Below are 23,460 nucleotides of genomic sequence, written 5' to 3'. Positions count from 1 at the left end.
CACTGCTCTTCCGATACAGCAGCAAACCCTGTAACACTCCACCAGCAGCTAGCATGGCAGACTGCCTTCTCAAACTTTCACCTGCAATGCCCTGTAGAGCTGAAAATTAAACGCATGCCACACCTCCTCTTCGAGAATCAAAAGCAGTATTGGGAACATTATCCTATAAAGTTACTTTATTCTCAAATATGGGTCCTGTAAGCACCAGGAAGACAGATACTTAGTCAGTCAGAAAGCAAGTGTAGCTCACAATGTACACGAAACTCAGTAACTGCATTCATTCAGCAGCTCTTTAAAATTACACAAACTCTATTTGATTTTGGGTTAGTAATCACATTTACAGAATGGGGTAACAGGAAGGACAAGCATATCTGCTAGCTCACAGCAATTTTAGCATACCCAAAGACAGCACACATACTGCCACTGAGTGTAAAATACAGCTGCATTCCAGAAGCTTTATTCTGTTAGAAAAAATAAACAAAGTTTGCTCAGTTTTTAGCAGAGAAAGATCATTTCTCTTTGCTGCATTCATGCGAGAGAAGTAACCAGAGCAAGCACTAACACTGTATTTCACTGGCTTACAGCACAGAGAAAAATGATAATAGATAAAGCCAAATCACAACCAGAGATTTTCCTCATTTATCTTCCTATTTTTGACATTTCTTTTCACAACACAGTCTGACATATTTTGAAAATGTCTTATATATATCATCATAAGAGTGGTTCAAGTAATTTCTAGTGATCTAACCCAAGGCTCTTCATCCAATTCTAAACACGATTTCAAACTCAAATCTCTTACGATTTGCACAATGGCTTGATGGGACAAGTTTTTAATTGAAGTTTCAATTGATTTTCAAGCAAGACTGAAGACCTACATAAAGTTAGATGGCCACACACAACTTGTTAGCTTCAAAAAGCAAAAGGTAATACTAAAGTGACTCTGCCAACATCTACTTGGGAAGACTGAAACTTGGAACCACAACTTTATTGCAGTATTTTCAGGTTCAGCATAAAATTATTTAGGCATCAAATAAAACTCATTGTTATTACAGCTGAAGACTGATCATACATTAAAAAGCAGGCAGAGTGCAGGAGAACTCCGATGCATCAGTTGTGAAGATTCCATGAGACTTTCTCATCCTTTTGGGCATTTACAACTAAAGCTACTCTTCTAGTGCTATACTCTTCATATTGAAGTAGTATTCTCTGTACACAGTAGTTGATGGAAGTGTAAAACTGGATATACTGGGTGCCACCACAACCTCTAAAGAGTTCTCTGAAGGCACCTGTGACCAACGCATGCAGGGGAAGCTTTTATTTCCCACAGATACCACCTCTGCTAATCTAGGTAAACGCTTAGTAACTTGAACTTAAGTTATTCTTTATTTTGCAGATCACAGGGAAGAACAATCAGTACAGAGCAGTTTAAGAGCACATTTTTCAAAAGAAACACGTAAGCACTGCGTACAAAATACACTACTTAAGCCTGACTGCTAAGTTTTCTTCAAGTGGCAGACTAAGGAAAACTCACTGAATCACTTCAGGACAGCCTGACTCACAGTGTCAGACACAAGCCAAAGCCTCATTTGATGCTCACAAATGGCTTACAGGTTTTGACATTTAACGAAAAAAAGATGTTATTTTATCTGTAGCAGAAAATGGAAGTACTCACTGATATCATCTTCATGATAAATGACAGAGTGGAACGGTAGAGTTTTGTCCTTAATATATCTCTCCGCTGGCTCAATATAAAAAGTCCCACTGTGAGTTTGGATGAAGCCTTCAAATTTTCCATCAATAACAGACCCATGGCTAAGACTTCCCTGCTCACATTGAGACCATTAGTTTCTTTTAACTTTGTAAAAGTTTTCAGTCTTGTGCAAACTTCAAGCATAGACACTACCCAAGGTATTAAGCAGAAAATGTTAAAGCATGATACTTGCATAATTATCCTGATTGTGCACCAGTTCCCAACAGTGAACTTGAATATGTGAATTATATGTAATAAGATTCTGGATAAGAGAAATAAGACATTCTTACAGAAAGTTTGTGTCTGAATTTATAACATTAATATTATTGGACAGTAAGACATACGGTTATTCCAAAATCGTAGTTACCAAGTTCAATACCTTCCTCATAAACGACAGGTTTAAAAAGCATATAATGAAGGATTCGACTCCGTATTTTAAAGCTGTCACATATACAGCATGTAATCCTATATCCAAGTCCTGTGCTTATACATCTGCTCAATTATAAAAACCAGTAATAATCAGAGTATATACTAAACTCTGAAAGCTTTCCAAGAAAGGTTTCCCTATATTCAAACACCCGTTTTTCTCTTTAAACAAAAGCTTCTTAAAACTGTAACTAGGTTTAAATGTGAGATATAGTGAATTTGTATTCAAAACAACCAAAATCTAGAAAACTACTTCTGTCAAAGTTTAATCACTGAGAGCTACAACATGCAGCATCCCCAATAAGCCTTTCCCATAGAAAGGATGAAAGATTACTGGAAGGATGTTTATAAACAACTCTTCCATTGAGAAGGGTTCAGAATCACACTACCAAATCATCAGAACTGTACTCATTCTTGTCACTAATCAGCGCTAATTTCTATTTAACAGTTAACAAGAATTTTATCTTTCTTTTTTATTATTTAGCAGCTTTTTTTTTTTAAAAATGTAAACTTCTATGAAGAGTATGCTCCTAACCAGAGATGAACTTCAAGTTTTATGGATATGAAAATTAATAGGCAAAACACTCACTTGTTAAGTGAGACTATGCGAGAATAAAAGCAGAGGGAGTTTATATGCATTTAGATACATTAAAGTCAACTAACGAAGACAACCTAATCATACAGAGAAATGTTTTCTGCATGTACTATGAACAAAACTCCTGTTTACAGCGACTGTACTTTATCCCATGTTAGTGTTGTACTTACCATAAATGTGTCCAGTGTAAATATGGGAGGTATCATAATCAATTTCTTGGTTTGATATTTCTACTTTAAAATCATCACTAAAAAGAGATGTATCTCTCTTCATTCGAAGGTTGAAGTGTCTAAAGTGAATAAACCAGTACGGTAAATTGGCTTTGAGCTTCAATTAGAAGAGCACTAAGTACTTCTCAGCAACATTTTCATGCAAACAATTTGCAGACTCTTTAAATCTAGCTATAGAAAATGTTTATACTGTACAAGAATTAGACCATAGCCTAGAACGATTTTCTTAAGCAAGATTATTGAGATGCCTTTGATACAAGTAGCTAACTTGATAAGATTTAAGCCAGAAAACAGGGTTAGACTTAAATGCATACATCTAAACTGCTGCCTTTGACTATACGCTTGTTCCCATTCCCCCAAAGACACAGGTGCAGCTTACGGGGAAAAAGGAACCACTTTACTTCACAGCACTGGGAAGCAGAAGAGATAAGAACAATAATCAGCTTATTTTACTTAAATGTTGGAAATTAATGTAAGTGAAATGTAGGTGAGCTAATTACTGTTTCAACTGAAACTCAAAAATTAAGATGGACAACATCATTTAACAAAAAGTACTTAAACTGGTACAGTTATATGCAACCATGCAAACAACTCCGCTCGTCTGAACAAGATCATTAAATTCCAACACTACATTCTTTGATGCAAATCCCACTGATACTATTTACGTTAAGCATACTGCATTTTCTTTGTAAAAAACCAAAATTTTGGTTCGGTGAAGCCAAGCAACATAGCTGAAGTGTTTTAAAATGCCTGACAGTGTATGAATTCGTACCTGTGACAACCATTAGCTCACTTCAGAATTTCATTTGGTTTTCTCTTAAATTTTGTATAAACGCATTGTGCAAATACAGATGAGCAAAGTTGTTGACACTTCAATAATTTCATTTTTACTCTTGATTTTCATCCTATATTTTCCTCTTTCTGCACAACCATGAAATTTAAGGAATATTATAGTTATGCCCCTAACGTTGTTACACATCTGAAAAAAACATGACCAGTGCAAAATAACCAAAGCAATTAAGCGCCACAGTGTAAAGTCAATTAAATCCAATTACTTTTTAGTACAGCTGAAACATATTAAAAAATGTATCTTCAGTCTTTGTTTGCATATTGAATATGACACTAGAGTTACAAATATTTTGAAACAACTATACATTAAAATGCAAAATTCCAGATCACATAAAAAAGCCATGCCTACACTTAAAACCTGATAAGGGCTCTAGTGACTCATGTTAACTATTGTGTAATGCATGAAGTATTTCACAATCCAACTATATTTATTATTGTTACCACAGCGTTACTAAAGCATCAAAGCCAGTATTCCTCCTCTGTTGATGTGTTAGAGGTATCTACTACAAGGTTATGAAATTCTCAGATGCAGCTCATAGAGGGGGAAGGCTAAACTTCAGCAATTCCATGTGACTCTCAGGCTTTGTACCAGGCCAACCAGTGCTCATATTATAGTTCCAGTATGGATGTATTTTATGAGGGCAAATTCTCCTGTTAAAAAGGAAATGGTTCACTACAGCTGCGCTTGTTGGGAGTCACTGCCGAAAACCAGCTAGCAGTTAGTAGTCATCCACATCCAGATAGAAAGGCATCTGTTACGATAAATAGCCAGTATTTATAGTATGATATAGAGACAAGAAAAGAGCAATTATTCCTCAAGATGGTCTTTTTACTAGTTCTGTAAAAATGTCTTTTGGCAACATAGAGATTCAATGAGGATGAGGAGATAACATGAACAAGCAACCCCGAAAAACATCATATGGAATGCTACAGGATTACACAATACATTTTTCTAGGGGAAAAAACAAAAGTGAAAGACTTTAAGCCACCTTGTGCAGCTCTTCTTGCCAGAAGTTAGAAATGAACAGGCAGAAAAAAAATTAAGACCAGCACTGATAAGAATTTGAAGAACTTCATTCAAGCTGGAAATAGTTCTTCCTTCCGGGCAGGATACCATTCCATCTATATTGCCTTACTGTTGCTTCAAAATAGAGTGTTAGAACTTATATGTATGAATTAAAAAGTTTCACTAGTTCTAAGACTAAGAAGCCTCTATTCTGTCTTCATTTCCCCCCGCCCCTGTTTCTTAACTTTCTGCTTTGGCATGTAAATAACACCACAAATTCTAACCCATGCTGTTCATTTATGCACTTACTAAAAAAATTAGCTCTATTTGAAGGATTACAGAACTATTTCAAATATAAACCAACCCAGCTGTGTTTCACAGTAACAATTTTCTGACCATTTGATTTGTTAATTTAGTTAAGCTATTAGATAACCTGTTCATCTTTCAGCTATTTTTAAACAGGTCTTTTCTTGGTCATTCAAACCTGCTTGATTGGCACAGGATTATCTATCTGGATTGTTCATCCTTTAAATAATGAAAAATGAAGTGAAAAATCTTCCTTTAGATCTCCCCCACCAAAAAGGGAAAGGGAAAGAAGGGGCGAGAAACAAGGATCTCTGTCTCTACTTCCAAGAATTAACAACTTGAAAAATCACCAAACCAAACAATGATAAACATAAACCCCAATATATTACATGAAGCCTACAGTAAATTCCATTTTTATGGCAAGGCAAAGACATCTTAACGTACTACTTAAAACTGCCAGTGAAATTATCTGCACTGAAAAGATGCCAGTTTATAGGTAGGGAGACTCCAAATTGTAATGACTGATTCAAATAAATGGATAGTTGGCAGGGGCTCCAAAAAATCCAGTTGAACACCCTAATTTCTCACTAAGAAACTTCCAAAGGCCCTACAAAATCCATTTCAGTATCTCACCCAACATAGAAGTTTTGCTTACATTTACTCTAAATTTCTTCAAAGCTAGTATTTCTTCCCCTGTATTGAAAGGGGTATTAACTAGCCACTATCCTTCTCAAAATAATGTGCAAGAGAACACATCTCTCTCTTCTTTCCTGGTTTAAATGCAGTAGCTTCATGAACTCTTCTGAGGACAGGAGACTGCAGAGAAGTTCAACAACTTGTCTCTATCACTGCTGAATATGGATTCTAAAACTAGCCACAACGGAAGAAATAAAAAGCTTCAAATAAACCTTTTGGTGATTACCACGTCCACAGCATGCATAGAGCTCTCTGTGCTAGCACCTGTATGAATGTAAACAAAGCTATTCCCTGGCCTAGCTGCATGCCAGGCAGTAGAATTTGCAGAAAAATGCTTTTTTCATACACTTACTACCTTGTGTAAGACATTTCCTAGCAGAAGTGGTCTCTAAAATAGAATTAAATCCATTAAGACCAAATTTCGACCTTGCTTATTTGTTATTGTTTGTCTTACACATATCTGAAAACTGATACAGTAACAGGCCACTACTTGGGTTATTGTATGCTGTTCATTTAGTTAAAGACACAGCTTTTGGCAAACTATTTGTTACATAAACTGCTTTGATAACAAACTACATCTTATTCATTAATGGCAGTACCCTAAAGACTACTGAGGAGTAGATTTTTATTTCACTTCAGCTTACCTCAGGGAGACTACATCAGATTTGCAAGTACGTAGCACAGCAACTCAGCAATAATTAAAGAAAGAAAAAAAAAAAAGCTGAGGGCACCACACTTACCTAAAACCCAGTACTTTCCTACAGGTTCAAGTTATGTCAATCCTATGCTCTAATCAGAGAGCAAGCACTTTTAAAAAAACGAACAAAAAGTGTGTGTATGTACCGACAGCACTTGGTAAAGTGAACATAAAAGGGGTACGCCTAAGAGTTAACGCTTAACCTATTATTCCACTCCTTTTTAGTATGAGTTACCTTCTAAGAGCTGTGATTTGCTGTGATGGAACGTCCAATAAATTGGGACAGCGATAGCAAGTCTGCAGACTTTTCCAAAACTGGCAGAAAGCTATTATCAGTAGTACACAAAATGGCACTAGGAGCTTTCCCTTTCCTCAGTCAAATTGCTGTAACCAGTGGCAGGGCAAGGAGGCAGAACCACTCCGTGACCAGAGGAGATTGGGTGGAAAAAAAAAAAAAGGGGGGGGAAGGGGGGGAGTTACTCCACAGCTGGAAGAAGTGGTTGAGAAAAGGAAACAGAAAGTGATGGGTTGGCAGTAGTATGGAATGTGACTCCAGTACAAGGAGAGTCTATTTAGGTCCATACTCTTTTCTTCTCAGTGGGAATCAGAAGCATTTTTGAAGCTGTGCTTCCATGAGCCTCCTCACAAGTGAGGATCTCGAAGATACCATGCTGCTCGAGGTACAAGTCTTTAATCCTTACTTTTCTCATTTAAGAAGTCAAGCACCATCTTCTCTGAAAAATGGGAGGCTATAAATAGAAGAGGAGAATAATTTGAGCCCTTCTTTCTAACTGCTTCCACATGAGGCATCACAAAATCTACACTCTGTTACCAGTCTCATCAGACTCATTCCAACCCTGAACTATATTAAATAGAAGACAGCTTAACTTAATGATGGATTTAAACTACTCACAAGCTAAGTGTACAGAACCATCAGATTTATGGGCATTATTAATTTTTTTTTTTTTTTTTACACTTACTATTAAACCACAGAACATATTCCATTGTCATTTAATGACAATTCCCAAGGTCCAGCTACTGACACTAAAGAGAACAGGTCTTTGAAACAGCATGATAGGGTCTGCAGGCTTATTCTTTCTATTACCCTCCTAGATGCAGATAGAGGGTATCATCCTCTAGCCAGTATTTATATAAAACCCAGTACCTACAGGTTTCCAATGCTCAGCAATCCCAGCTAGAATGCTTGCAGCTTGTGGTTGTTTGCCATCTACACCTTTGGGGTGGCACTTGTGATTGTGCTCAGAGATTTCTTTCCTGACCTTCAGAAGTCAAGACTTGCTAAACTCGTTATTCGAGAACAAAAGTGAGGATATAGCCTTCATCCTAAACACTTGGCAACTGATTATTCTTGATACACATAGCTACAAACAAATAAGCTAGCTCACGTAACAGAAACTATACAAGCAGGATTACAAGTAGCTGCATGTTGGCTAATTTACACGCTAAGAAAGTCAGTCAATTATTTCTCTGTCCTGAAGAGTGTGGTGTACAGATTTTAAGATTCAGATTTCAGTTCTGAAGTTAAAGCACAGCTGGACGCATGCTCTTTAGGATAGATAGGGATATATGCTTTTAGTGTTGCGGAACAGCAGGCAAGAACGTTCTGGTGAGTAAGAAAACAAGAGAATGGAAATGTCTAATGGTCACCAAGGATCACTACAAACTACCAGTATCTCAGACTTTTAATAAAGCAGAAGCAAAGCTTGTGTTTCATCATTAGTTACAAGCTATTCAAGTTTCTGTCATAAGGCACACCTCTACAAGCATTTATGCAGACTGAGCTGAAAATATTATATAATAGTCCATTACATTTTGGAGCACGGTAGAAGAAAGTAACTAATTTTGAGTCCAGAAGAACTGTGTAAGGTGGTGGAGGCTGAAGAATAGGTTATTCCAGTTGCACCAACCAACATCATCATCTCATATTTACATGATTTTAACCCTATACTGAGTTAGGTTTTAATATTTCAATATGCTGGGCTAAAAGAATCTGGACTTAGCAACTGTGGCTTGCAGACACAAATTAAACTATGAAGAAGCATTTTTATCAGTGAAGCCCGTATTTTTAAACTATCTCAGGTTTTACAGAACAACCTAACTATTCAACAAGTGAATGCCTTATTATTCACAAGCATAACTGTATGAAAGGCTTTTTTATTTGTACGGTTTACAAAGAAGTGACATTGCAAGCATTTCCAGTAATAGTTTTCCTATTATAAGGATCTCATACCGAGACTATATTCTAACAAACATGTCTGAACTTAACAACTTAGAGGGTTTTTTTAAATAAAATTTTAGGTTAAAATCCAAGGATAACTAGCTAAATTGCAAAACATAAGAAAAGTTCTTAATGTATCTATAATTTAGTAATAAGCAGCCGTTACGTGTTCGAGTACCTCTTGAAAATTAAACTGTCCACTCAAGTTGCATTGGCAACTTTCCCAAGTGAGTCATCAACCAATCCAGGAGAAAGAGTGGAAGTGGGTGTGGAAGGGTGAATAACAGGACAAATTAAGAAAAAAATTAGAAGAATGTATTAAGTTAAGAGTTGACTGATAGTACAGTTAAACACTACACAGATGGAGTTCCTTCATTATTCTGAATGCAGCAGGGTCTCAGAAATTCAGTTTTGTCATTAGGTAAAAAGGTTCAGATGTTCAGAGAACATCAGGTATCATGCAAGTTTTTCAAGCTCTGTGCTCAAAACAAAATCACTATGAAGTATATTTCTTACATTCCACAGTTGACAGAAACTCAGTTTAAGACATTCTGCAATTCATATATTGCAAATGTTTATACTGAAAAAGGGAAGAAAAAAAGTTTCCAACTTCTCTGCATGGGAAGTGTTTTATTCAGTTAGTGAACAACTGCAAGCACACATTTTGTGACCACGTCACAACTCAGCATAACATAGAATGTCAGTTTTAGTGATGTCCCAACTTCATTTTCCAAAGTACTTGCCTTGACATGCAAAAGAATGTTATGCCACATTAAATTCCTTAATTCCTTCACTGTATCTCAACCTGGTGCCAAAGGCATTGCTCTTCTATGAATCATTCCATGTATTTGGGGCTTTTTTTTTTTTTCCCCTCTTATGTGGTGGTTGCGAGGGTAGGGGTGGGGGGGAGTCACATCAGTTCTGGAGTAGGTTCAAAAGTCATTTTATACAAGGAACTTAGTTGGTTATTATTAACACTGTGCATTCATTATCTTTGTATGAACCTTCCCTGGACTCAAAGGGCACCTTAAATTCACTCACACTGAAACACTCCATATAAACTGTCAGGTTGCAGAACAATGATACATAACCAGGATTGTTTCAAAACTTCATATGCCTTCCAATTTGAAACATTTTAGAAACGAGCACATTTTGCACCACTGATGAAGCAATAATGTCAACTCTTGTAAACTACACAGTTTACAATTCAAAAGAAATAATAGGTATCCATAGCACAGTTTCAGCAACTTCACCTGCCCTACTGGGCTGGTGTTTCAGCACTGAGCAGTGCCTGGTTCGGTTTAATTCATTACATCTGACATAACATGTTATGTTTTAGATTACTCAACAACAAAAGTTTTGAAAAAATTCTATCCTTTGTAGTATACTGTGTAGCACTTAACTTTTAGATGAAGGTTAAATAAGTCAGGGATTCTCAGTGATAGCATGCTATACACCCATTTGCAGAACTACTGAGTCTAGTGTGAAAAAAGGTAGCTTTGGGTTTAATTCCATTATTACAGTATCTACTTCATTATTAAACTGTTATTAGACCATGATTAAATGGTCACTTCAACTTGGTATAAATATACAATATTTAAATTTTGGGTTTATTTTTTCCTTTTTCAATGAAAAGGTACTATGAAACACAGTTCCTAAATCCAAACAGTCTGCTGAAAAGAGCAGATGCTACTGACACAATCATAAAATACTTGAGCTGCCAACCATTTTCTGGACAAGAAAACTAAGGTTGATGAATGCTGATCTGGCATGTCAGCACCGCCACTGAAAAGGGTAGTATCTCATCTTCCTCTCACCATGTCTGCTTATTCCTGCACCCTTTCTTCCTAGAGCAATTGAAAAATAACCAGCCAAATCACCTTCCCACCTTGACTGGCCACATGACCAAGAGGTGTTTCCTCTGGCGCTGATGCAAATATTAAGTTTATGAAGTTCAAACTGATACCAGACCTACAGCGTAAGAGCTGCTGTGGTCCAGCTAGCTTTATTTACTGTTTCCAGCAGTGAAAGGCAGTAAATATTAGGACAGCTTTTCCATTGTTTCCTGGCTACAGAAGACAGCCATTTCATCAGAAGCCAACTCAAAACAAAAGATATTCATTTCAGTGCCCATGAGTAGCAGCTGTTTGGTATCTTTATTTAAGGAGATGCAAGTTGGACAGATGTATGGCAATAAACCACTATGCCTGGACAAAGTCTTAATCATTTGGTGTAAGGCCACTCCACAAATCAGGTTTAGATTTTCAGGATCTCAAACCTCATCTTGACTGGATGCCTTCAAGTTTCATCACCTGCGCTTAAATAAAACAGCACTTTAAGAGTCCATGGGCTAAATCTAAATGGTCTAAGTGTTTTGCAAAGGCTTTATTTCCTACCTTAGCACCAAATAATTAGAATATTTGATAGAAAGATTTGAATGTCGTCATTCTCGTGATGACATACATCACTTGTAAATAGTTATTCACAATAACCACAACTACAGAAAGACAATCCTATTTATAATGTTTCAAACTGCTATGCACTTCCAAAGCTACTAAATTTACTCTATGGAGTAAAACACATTTCACTTGATCCTTCTTAATTCCTATTTGAAGAAAAATGAAAATATTTTGAGAAGAACATACTCAAGACTAATTAACAGGAATTCGTGGACTAAATGTACAGCCTGTCAATTACCCTCTTTGGCAGGAAGTGTCAGATGTGTCACAGGAAGCTACCAAAATCCTAAATTATGGACTGGTTTGACCTTGTAGTAAGTTTCCATTCAGGATCAATTCCACATATAAACACCATCACTTTCCTTCATGAGTAATAGTAGCTGTTATCAGGATCTTCACGAATGTGCTTGCCTAAGGTGTGGCATGAGTAAGGGCCACGAAGTAAGAGAGGAAATCTTTTTTATACATTACCATAAGTACAGTTAACATTTTTACATGACAAGGATCTTCAGCCCACCTTATTAACACAGATAGAATGCACAGGCTAAGCTAAGAGCTCTGTTTTACAGGAGAGTATTATGGGATCTCTACCAGTGACAAGATGAACCTGCTCAAGTGGACTGAAATGTGGACTGCTCTCAGAAAGAATGGCCTCATCCTCCCTCCATCACCCCTTCAAGTCATACTGACTTCTTTTTTCCAGAAATCATTTTCAGTTGGGTCAGTTCCAGATCCTGTTCCTTGCGTGGCTTTAAGACTACTAGTGCTAGCACAAAGATGATTATGGGAATGTGGTCAGGCCGGTTCCTCTCTGCAGCACTACATGCTTTGATAAGCCTAAATTAACCATCAGCCTGCAGCTCAAGAGCAGCAGCATTAGACTGAAACCGAAATTCACTGTCTGGCAACCTTGCTGGAGATTCAGTTTAAAAGCAGAGAGGTTTACAATATGTGGAGCCTCTGAAACATTCTTACTCTGCAGTCTTGTTTATTAGAACAATTTAATAGCGAAGACTAGAGATTGCCTGTGAAGCAGAGACAGCAGCAACATGACTCTTCTCTAAATAATAAAATTCCCTGGACTAAAAATCACAGCCAAAAATGTGGTTTTAAGGACACGACTTCAAATTCAGGATTTGGGTTCCAGTTCTACAGCAGTTACAAACGCAACTCTAATGCTAAGCTTTTGGAAGCATGCACTGAAATTTGGTCATGACACCACACACCTCCAGTAGCAACACTTCACTCCCTGAAGAAATTACAGGCTGGCATAGCAGCAGAATGCTTACTCATAAAACAATAGTCCAAACAGATTCAGAGGACCTGGTTTTACCTTTGCTCTCTCAAAAGCTTCTGTGTTTCTACATGTGGCTAACAATTATATATCAATCTCTAATTACTTAAAGCGTAACTGAAAAAAATTAGAAAAGCAAGGGCATTGCATATTCTTAAAATGAATTGAAACAGTGGTGCTGCAAATGAGGGAGTCAAAGAAACAAAGATACATACACAAATACTTTCACTTCCTTCTCCTTTCTCTTCAGTTACACAACAAGCAGGCAATTCTAAAGAACAAAGATCTTCCTAAACAAAGCCTACAAACTACACTTCAGTTGCTCACACTGAATATCTAACTTTTGTACTGGATCTTACAATCACATGTTAAATGCAAGGCAAAGCAAGTCTTGTAACAGCAACTGTGTTTTCCCCAGGTCTAATTGTTAAATACAACAACAGCATACAAAACAGGACACCATTAAACACGAAACAGAGCACTTTTTCTGCTTATTTTGCAATTTCAAATGCAATTTGAAACTTAACTTTTTCTCAACGAAATCTCCTCACATAGTTAGGCATAATTTTTGTAAAAAAACCAAAACAAAACACCAAAAAAACCCCCAAACCACCACCAACAAAGCTACATTATCGACTCAGAATCATGCTGTTCCCAGTACAATTCAATTGTCTAAGCTTCAAAATGCATTAATAGTTACCACCCGAAGTTTGAATGAGTGATTACAAACAACAATTTCACACTTATACTGGTCATCAGAGCAAATACTTCACAGAAACTGTAAGCATTAAAATTTAGTGTATTCTAGCTAACATTAGTTTGATAACTGTACCTCACCAGTTATACTTCACTACAATTAAAACACATACATGAATAAAATATTTAAAACAAATAATATACCACTAACCTTCCATGAGCATGAAAATCTAGGTGCAAGAACTGATCTTCATGCGATACCGCTCTTTTGGCACGCTGGTGTTTTTGGTGTAACAAATCCACATCATAAGACAATCCTTCATAATGTCTAATGTACTTATTTAGAGGATTTCCATACTGACCTGAAAAGAGAAAAAAAATAAGGTTTAGAATGTCCGAGACATTACTAAGGTTACAGACACACTACCATGCATGGCAGATCTGTGGTGCAAAACAGCTGGTGCTGAGGGCCCAACTTCCACTTTACACAGATTTTAGCTTTCTTTTTTTGTACACTTCAGATTGCATTCAGTCTGTGGGACCAGAGTAGAATCACATTTGCAGTTAGAGCGTGTTCAGTGGACCTTGGAGGGCATTTCCATGTTAATTTCAATCAAAACGAGCATAGTTCACTTACTCCAAACTACCCTACAATGCAAACTATGTCACTGTAGACAGGAATGCTTGAGATGTTTCAGAAACACAATCCTGATCCAAGCACAAAAGTGCAACAACTGAACACCTTTCTTCTGGTTCCCTAGAACTGTACTTCCAGCTTCACTCATGACCACAAAGTATCTGCCCAGAATGCCTATATTCCACATGCTGAATATCTAGAAAAATTAAGAGCAAATCATGCCACCTGGCAACACAAATTTCTGTATCACATGGAATGTTCTCTCACATGGAAAAGTTCCATTGAAGATGCATCTCCAAAGATACAGATTCAGTTCAGTCTATTTTGGACATTTCCTTGAGAGTGCATAAGAAAACAGGGAAAGATTTTTGTTTCTCCCATCCTGATGGAGGAAGGCACATGCAGAATTGGCCAGAGGCACTAGCATTTGAGAGCTCTTCCCAGATCTATAATACGCATACAGAGGACCACCATATGAGCTCTGCATTTACACTACATATCAGACATTTCACTACAACACAGTATTTTTCACTCCAAGGTTAGCATTAGTGGGTCAACAGCCGGACAGAAAACTCCTGGTGCAGCCCAGACATGTCAGATACACCTCTGAGATGTACTTTTGCCTACCAAACAGCCAACAGGCCAGTAATCGTAAGAACTGAAACCATAAAGAAGTTAACATAGCATTATTTTCCTGCAGACAAGGAGCCACTCTATGCATCAGACAGTTGGTTAATTAAGATATTGGTCACTTCCTCCAATAAGTACACAGTTTGCAGATGGGATTCTTATTAGTTAATATATCCCAAGCAATCATAGAAATGTATGCACAATAAACGGGCATTACAGCACGTATGTCATAAGTATATGGTCACATCCTGACCAGCCTCCATCTGCACGACTCTGCACACTCAGCACTGAATCTTCGCAACTCTAACCACACTTTGATATCAAACACCAGTACGAAAACACTGTGCATGAAAAATATTTCACCTGCCTGCCAGAAATAAACACAGATGTGGAAGGAATTATTAATATGAAGTGATTCAGTAACGGTGATCAGAGACCAAAAAAGATAAGACATTCCAACAGTAGAAAATAATGTGGAGAAATAGGAAAAACAAAAAACCACTTTCTGCAATGGACGTAGCACACAGTATGTTTTATACACACAGTGAAAAACAGCTTTTAAAAAGTTTCTATTTACAATATCCAACCATAAGGAATTAATTTAGATATCTATATCTAAAATCTACAGTCAAGAGAGTGAGATCATTTCAGTAGTCTGGTTTCAAAGCCAGGCCATATATGACCCAAATTATGTCATGTTTCTCCATACACTAAACATTAAAGCCACTGAAGAATTAGTGTGATGTATAATGTTTCAAAACTGCAAGGAGTAACTGCATGTTTTGATACATAACTTATCAGTAGCGAGCATGAAAACATTCACCCTGTTTGAAACAAAGCCTTGCAGTATTGTTCTATACACTTTACACAACAATCAATTCTTTTCCCTTGTAACTCCATAAAAGCAACTATTCCTGAAGAACAAGTCAACTATTCATTACAGAAACTACCTTGCATATCAAATCACTCAAAAGTAAGCACCATCTCTTACAGTGTTATTACGCAAAAAGTCATGTTCTCTTTTAAAGCAGCAATGTATCACCAAATGCATTCGTAGAAGGTTTTAGCTCTGTTTAGTAGAGGTTTCCATACAAGTTCTTCCCTACATGACCCCTTTGACAAAGCATATTCCAAAACTTCAGAAGGTGTTTCAGTGAACTATGTTTTTTTATTGAACCAAGCTGGCCCTATCTTTTTAGTCCACTGAGATGCAACTTGATGATACAGAGTGCAGTAAATATATCATCATTTTTACTAGCTGTAACACATCATCTTTCACAAAAAGGGCACATAAATGTAACTGTCAACCACCCTTTTCATGAGGAGATATACATGACCTAAAACTCAAATTGTCTATTGGAAACCCTGGCATACAAACACAATCTTATCCGCAGAAGAATAGGAAATCAGAATACAGAGCATGCAAGTTGCCAGTTTTCCAGTTTCAGGCTGAATCAGTAATCTTCAACCATGCCCTCATGAAGAGCATAAGATTTGTTTCTGTATAACAGGAACTGCATTTTATAGTATTTACTACTACATTCTGAAGGTGAGGCAACCACAATCAACGGTATAACATTATGCAACAGTTTCTGCTTCAAGTATGTATAAAAACTGGTGGTGGTTTTTTTTTTTCGTCTTCTGTTCAGTTACTTTTTTCATCATATGTTGTTCCTTCTTGTGTGTATGCAAGTGCTTGCCCCATTGTTCCTGGCTCCTCACCTAGCTTCAAACCCCTCCTTCCTCAACCTCCTCCTTATGGGAGGCAACAAATTATTCAGCTGATGCTTGATTTTTCAAGAACCTCACGTGGACTGTCATCAATTTTCCTAAAGAAACATCGAAGTGTAGCATTTGAACAATCAAACAGAAAGTCAAATCTCCTGTTTTCTTCAGAATTCTTAATTCTGCAAGAAAAAGCAGGATGTCTCAATAAGTTTAACCTCAGACCAACCTAAATGTGAGAATTCTCAGAGACTTCATGCAATATTTTCTACAGATACCTATGCTGACAAGGTCTGGGGAGGCCCAATGAGACAAGTGTATCCCAAAATTTTGCCTCAGTAGTGTTACATTTTCACACACACAAAAAATCTGTTCTTGTACTAAGAATATAAACTCTTAAGCAAAAACACAAAGTTACATTCCTCTGCATTTATTGTCATGAGGCCATCATTAAATTTGTATCACAAATCTTCGTTGCCTCTGTTTCTTTTCAAGGGATTAGAATGTCTGATCACCAATAAGCAACACGAAAAAGACTAAGTAAATTAATACTTCCAAATACATCACTTGCATTTAGCAGCAATGTGCACAAGATGATACTGCCGTATCTCTTTAAAATTCAAGTAATGATATGCTGCAGATAAGCCACATTCAAACTTCCTCATAGTACTGTAGGCTTCTGCAAATGTTGACTCTTAATAGCTGACTGCAAATACAGTCCAGTAACAAAACTTCATTCCAATTTCCTCTCACTCCTAGTCTCAAAATACAAGTCCATTCTCATTCAGCCTTCCAGAGGCCTCTTTGGTGTCAAACATTTATAAAATGTGTGATTTAAGCAAGTCTACATGAATTCTAATCCAAATAAGACGCAGGATGAATCCAGAGTTTCAGCAACCAGCATGAGGAATTCTGAGGGTGAAGGACGTTGTCCCTGTCCGGTGTTTCTCTAACCACTTCCAACATAATCCCACAAAACCAAGCAGAACCACCTCCTACGGCCCAAGAACTTCTATAAACCAAACAAGATTAGCCTGACTTCACGGGTTATATCGAACCGATGTCCAATATACATTAGCCTGACTACAGGTACATGTTCTCCAATTCCAGGTCTACGACCCGAAAGTTTCAGCATTAAAGAAAACAAACTTCAAAATTAACTGATATAAGCTAAAATTTAGCTAAAGTTTTAATTGTAAAATTAACCTAAAACTAGAAAATAATGCTAACAACACACTTAAAAAAACCCATCAAAACTGAGAAGTTAGTACACTGCAAAATGCATAAACTTCTCCATAATCCCAAGGCTATTTGACAAGTTATCTTCAGCTTTCCTGTGGTAAGAGACTTCTAATAATGTGTTCCTTCAACTGCTATAGGCCTTTTTTTCCCCTCAATATTGCAAGGTACTCTGAAAAACTTCAGGCACCTAGAAAAGCATGACAACTTACTGAAGACCCAATAATACTGTGCACTTGATCCAGTTCTCATGACCACGTGGAAAGCTGAGAGACTGTATTCAACTGAGTCACAAAGAATAGTTTTTAAGTGCTAACTACTGTGACAAGACAGCACAATACTGTGACATTAAAAAAAAAACCAAACCCTTACAACTGTTCTCTCTACTAAATAAAGGCAGAGAGGTTTTTAAGCAAAACCCCCTTTTCTAAACCAAAACCTATATGCTTCCTGTGATCACCCAGGGAAACAATGCTGCTTCTTTTCCATCTTACTCCAAAACTTGAAAGATCTCCTTATAAGTGCTCTCATAGTGAACACTTAAAACACTCTTGCTGCTCTCCTCTTGCTACACCAAGGCAGCTGCGTATCACCTAGTGTACACACTATTTCACAGCATTTACTAGAAAGGGACTTCAGACAGGGTTGAAGAGCAAGGCTTCAAAATGAACGTTTACTTCCACTTCCAGAAGCACATAAACTTAACATTGCTAGAGCGTTCTAAGCCTGCAACAGATAAGTAACCTTCCAATAAAACCAGCTACACATCAAAAGTCATTATCATCTTCAAAAAGGTAGCTTAATAAGTAACACAACATTTGTAACACAAGAATTTACAGGATCCCACGGCAGAAGTTGGTTAAACCGGAAAAAAGACTTCACTGAGGTGCGTGAGGCACTGCTAGTTCCAGTTTTGGTAATTACAAGATTCTGCATTAAAAAGAGGTAGCATAACACAGAACCTGAGAGTAGTGCACCCCAAGAAATTGTTACAATAGCACACACAGAGATCTCAACCTCTGTGACAAACCACTGCCGTTATTTTGCCACTGAAAAACTAGGGTTTTTTTCAATAGGCACTGCAAGACAAAGCTATTTTCAAATAAGGATACGTCAGGAAGCATGCAGTAAGGAACACTGTACCATGAGCATCCAGATACAGTCTAAGGGAGGTGGTCTACCTATTTCATGTATCATGTTGCCATCAACCAAACATCCAAGATGACACCATGCCTTTCCAGGCAAACTAGTGGAATAAGGAAACTCTATACTTCATCTAAACACTAAGCTATTGGGCAGGAACCCTTTAGGACATAGATATCCCAATGGGATGGCTTTTGAACTTGACAGGATAGTCTTCTAAAGATTTGCTAAACTTGCATTTCCTATGACAAAAACCCTCCAGGAACCAAGCTTTATTCTCGCGCTAAGAACTTAACAAAATGAAGGATTTTAAAGAGAACTAGGGAGAGCATTTAGGCAAATGTCTCAAGATGACAGTCCCTGTGTAAGAAGGTCTACAGCTCTTTAACATCCCTAGAAAGTTGTAAACAAAGTTCCTACAGTTGTCCTGAACAGACACAAATCCCACTGGACAGGTAGGGAGCCTGAGGCATACTTTCTCACCTTCTCACTAAGCCTATGCAAAGGGTAAAATGTATCATCCATGGGATTTAAACTGTAAGCCTCCTGGCACACCCTGAGCAGCTATATATAACATTTGGTTGGTAGTCTAGGCTAAACGATTTCCTGATCAGTTCATTCATCATGGTTATCTTCCTAGAGAAGACTATGAAGACTTTTTTAGCCCACCTAGACAAAACCTGCCCAGTCTGTGGGAGTGAAGCAGACTCCACAGCAGAAGAAATGAGCTAGGGAGTACTCCAGCCAACTGGACATACAGAAGTCCAAGGATCAGATGGGATGCATCCAACAGTGCTGAGGGAGCTGTCTGATGACATTGTGAGGCTTTCTATCACGTTTTTGAAAGGTTTTGGTGATGGAGGGGGTGTTCCTGACAACTGGAAGGCAAATGTCATTCCCATCTTCAAGGAGGAGGGCCTGGAGATCTACAGGCTGGTAAGATTCAGTATCTATGAAGATCATGGAGAAAATTCTTATAGAAGCCAGCTTCATGCACACGAAGACGACTGGTCATAAACAGTAGCAAAAGTCTACCAGTGTAAACACACACAGCTATTAAGTTTTTATATATTGTGGTAAAAGATGACAACATTTACCTTCTCTAGGAAGTTTTTATATATTGTGGTAAAAGATTTACCTTCTCTAGGGGGACAAATAAAGCATAAACTATTCTAAAAGGTACATTTTATATTAAAACACTCAGATTAAGACTTGCATGCGAAAGGCAAGTAGTTAAAACCACTCTAGTTCACTAATGGAAAAAAAAAAAGCAGATACTGTGATTTGACAGACTATCAGAAGTTGTTCAGCAGCCAGGCTAACTTACCAGACAACTCTCTTTACTGCAAGTATCATCACTGATTTGCAGATCTGACATGTCAGCATATGATAAATATCCTGAAGATAATTATTGTTATAATTTTAATTAAGATAATCAAACAAGTGGTACTTTAGGCTGTTTTCAATGTAGAGTTTATTTCTCTTAAGAAGTGTTCCCTTTACATTGAACATTAAAGAGCATACATAGCATCCTGATTTAGCATTTCTGTGCTGAAGTATGCTGAAAGCCAGTAACCCTGCCATATACCTCCCGACTTAAATCCCACTGAAGAATTTATTCAGGCTGTAGTTTCATAACTGCCAGCAGAAGAGCAGGTCCTGCTGCCCTTCATCCACTCCATTTCTATTCTTCCCTTGTGCTGGCACTAAAGCTGATTCAGCTGAAAAATGTACTTTCTCTTCTGGTCAAGTTAGTTTTTGGTGAAAGAAAAACATGACCAAAGGAAGTCAAGATCATTTCCCTTCACTGAAAACTCACATTTAGGGCACAGTTAGACAGTACAGCACCACCAGCGTAAGCAGTACACTGATGTCTGCTTTACGTTGTATTGTGACCCTCTTCCTCCCCACCCAGAGCTTACTCCCCACTGGGCTTGGGTGTGCACAATAAACCAATGGAAGTTACATGTCGGGCAGGAAATGATTAATCCCTTTCGTTTAAATTAGCAAGTTGAATCGGCTCCTCATACCATCAAACACAAGGTGAAGCATGAGAGGTGGGAATGCATGGCCAGGGCAGGACCACCAGACAGCAGTAACTCATCACAGTGGCTCTGTCATACTGCATAACTGAAACTTCCGATCCCTTTAAAAGCAAAAATAAACTACAGCCGTAGGCTTTTAGGCAATGGTATTTCAAAGTTACTATCTCCACACATGATTTTATTTAATCAGCATGGGCATTTCTGAAACAACCATCTGACAGCTGCCTTTACCAGACACTGTATCATCCAGACATCCAAAACTTGTAATATTTTTATTTTAAACCCCAGATAAATGCTGGAGGCTGAGTGTCATGTTAACGAAGGCTAGTATTCATCTCAATTTATACCAAGGATGCAAACTAAATCACTCAGATGGCGATGGCTCATAAATGTCTTCCCACAACTCCCCCATGTGTCCAGAAAAAAACCCAGAATTTCTCCCATGCTCACTGGGAAATAGGTAGTTCAATACCCAGCAGCACAGGGCACTAAGATACAACTTGGAGGTCCTAGTAACATAGGGTAGTGTGTTGTACCAGGGAAAACAAACAATTTATCACAGATTTGCAATGGTGTTCAGCATCTGATCAGCCTAACCAAAGCACAATGACTCTTGTTAAATCCGAGCTTTCTGAGGGGAGTCTCATTTGTTCTCTTTTCCGTATTTTCTATTCTCCTTTCCACCCCCCTGCCCCCCTTTTTTTAAAATGGCCCTCAGGTAGGAGTGGTTCTATTGCTTATTTCCAGTCCTTGAAGAACATCATTATGTATGGATAATTAAGTACCGTTTAATATACCTGCATGCCATCTTCACCACATGCAACAAAGCATGCTAATAAAAGCTGCAAATAATATTGTTCAAACTAAGTACCACTATATACCAGTGAAAACTAACAGCATCAGCCAGTGCTGTTGCCTAAAGCCAAGCGATTCCAAGGGCATCAGGAAAGAAAAAAAACCCAAATTTCTAAGAGCTCTAAAAGTGATCAAACATGAAAATAAGTTTTTCAAATGAAAGAGAGGTTTCACTAATCTTTCTCCTCAAATAAACCATCTAAGTTACATTGTATCCTAATGTTTTAAAGCACTGATTTTGTGATTCATACTGAACTGTGAATGAAAGTTACAACCGGTTCTGTTTACTTTATATCTAAAGTATCTGAAGACTATTACACTAGAATATGAATATGGTATACAGGCACAAAGCCTTGTATAATTCTGAAAGAAGAGTTGAAACTCAGGTATCATGTAAAAAATGTTCTGTTCAGACAAAACATGTAAAAGAGCATTTTTTTTGAAGTTCAGATTAATGGCATTTTCAAAAATATTTATATTTAATACCTGTATGTCTTGAAATTAGACAACAGATAAGTATAACAGTGTAAAGATCTGTGTAAAAATAATGAGAACAAGATGCACTGGACACAAATGAAACAGATAAATTGGTTTTTTTCAGTTGTTTCCATTTGCACTGCTCTAACAGTAACATCATCAAGAATCATGGACTTGCCCTTTTTTATACAGATATTAATGCCTGCCTAGAAGAAAAGCATGCAAATTAAAAACTCTATTTTTCAGTAAATAAAAACATTTACTGTACACCTAAACTCTAGAAATGTGAACACAGTTAAGAGAAAATTCTAATATTAGGAAGTAATTTTACTTCAACATAGTTGTAGTAATTCATTATTATGTTGAGACACAAAAAAAGCTTCAGAGGATATTTTGGAGATGTGTATCAGCCATCATTTCTAGATATCTATCCAGCATTATTAAGCTTTCTTTGAAGATTTACCTGTACCGCCTAACACTGTAAGCCACGTGCCTCTGTCACCTGCTAGTGAGGTGTGCTTCCTAATGCCAGAAATGTTGAAAATGCCCATTCTTCTCTCAAAGAAAAAAAAACAACACTGTTTTCTAAAATAAGCCACACTTCAGGAACTTGCTTCTGTATATCCAGAGAACTGTACTTTACCAGTTTACTGTGATTTTACCTTTAAGGCTTATTTGTCTGCCTAGAATTAAACAGTGGAAACAACCCTCCCAACAGGTTAATAAATCACTCGGAATTAATTCTGTGCCAGCGCTGTTTAGTTCAGAAAACAAAGAGGCCTTGAAAAGTATGCCAATAATTAATTCTGAAATATCTTGGCAGTTTACAAGAATTTATGAGGGAAAAGTCACCATCAAGAGTCCTGTGTGTAGAGCACTCCTAATCATATAACTAACGGGATGACTTCTGACCATACAAATCAGCTTGGTTTTTCTCTCATAGCTTAGCCGCAAGTACAACCTATTGAAGTTTTCACATACTATGACGTTACTTTTTGAAAACACGTAAAAGACAAGGATTTAGGGCTAGATTCTGTTAATAAACCTAAATATTGATGTACACAGATGCGGACCCCAGACAAATAGGAGAAGTCCCAAGCGAAGCAGAGAAGTCCAGTATCTGTTCTCGTACAAAACTGAAACTCTTCCCCCACCATAACGAGCAGTTAAAACATTATCGGACTCACTCAAGAAACTACCTTAACAGTTTCCTAATGCTGAAAAGCAACTCATAACGGGAGCCGTGAGAAAGTTAGACGTCCTCCGGTCTGGGAGAGAGGGACTCCTCCTCTCTCCTCCTCCTCGAAGCTACGGTCACAATTAGGAAAAACCCGGTCTCGCCTTTTATTTCCTTGAGCTGAACTTCGCGTCTACCCGTGCTTCCTGGTTTCGGGGGCAGGGAGGCGGCCGCAGGGAAGGCGAGGTGCGGGGGCGCTCCCGGCTCCACAGGCAGCGGGACAACAGAC

At 37.7% G+C, this 23,460-nt stretch overlaps 1 protein-coding gene across 1 annotated transcript in view; it reads right to left on the bottom strand.

Moving 5' to 3' along the window:
• Positions 1–16,215, bottom strand: part of ADAM10 (ADAM metallopeptidase domain 10) — a 39,227-nt gene extending 23,012 nt beyond the window's left edge. Inside the window, 4 exon segments of the mRNA XM_010147504.1 lie at positions 1,673–1,848; positions 2,938–3,060; positions 13,455–13,605; positions 16,164–16,215. Coding sequence (XP_010145806.1) covers positions 1,673–1,848; positions 2,938–3,060; positions 13,455–13,605; positions 16,164–16,215 — 502 coding nt within the window.
• Between the last annotated feature and the right edge of the window lie 7,245 nt (positions 16,216–23,460).

The sequence above is a fragment of the Eurypyga helias genome, unplaced genomic scaffold (assembly GCF_000690775.1).
Source record: "Eurypyga helias isolate BGI_N326 unplaced genomic scaffold, ASM69077v1 scaffold2112, whole genome shotgun sequence".
Lineage (NCBI taxonomy): Eukaryota > Metazoa > Chordata > Aves > Eurypygiformes > Eurypygidae > Eurypyga > Eurypyga helias.
This window is presented reverse-complemented; position numbering and strand designations above follow the sequence as displayed.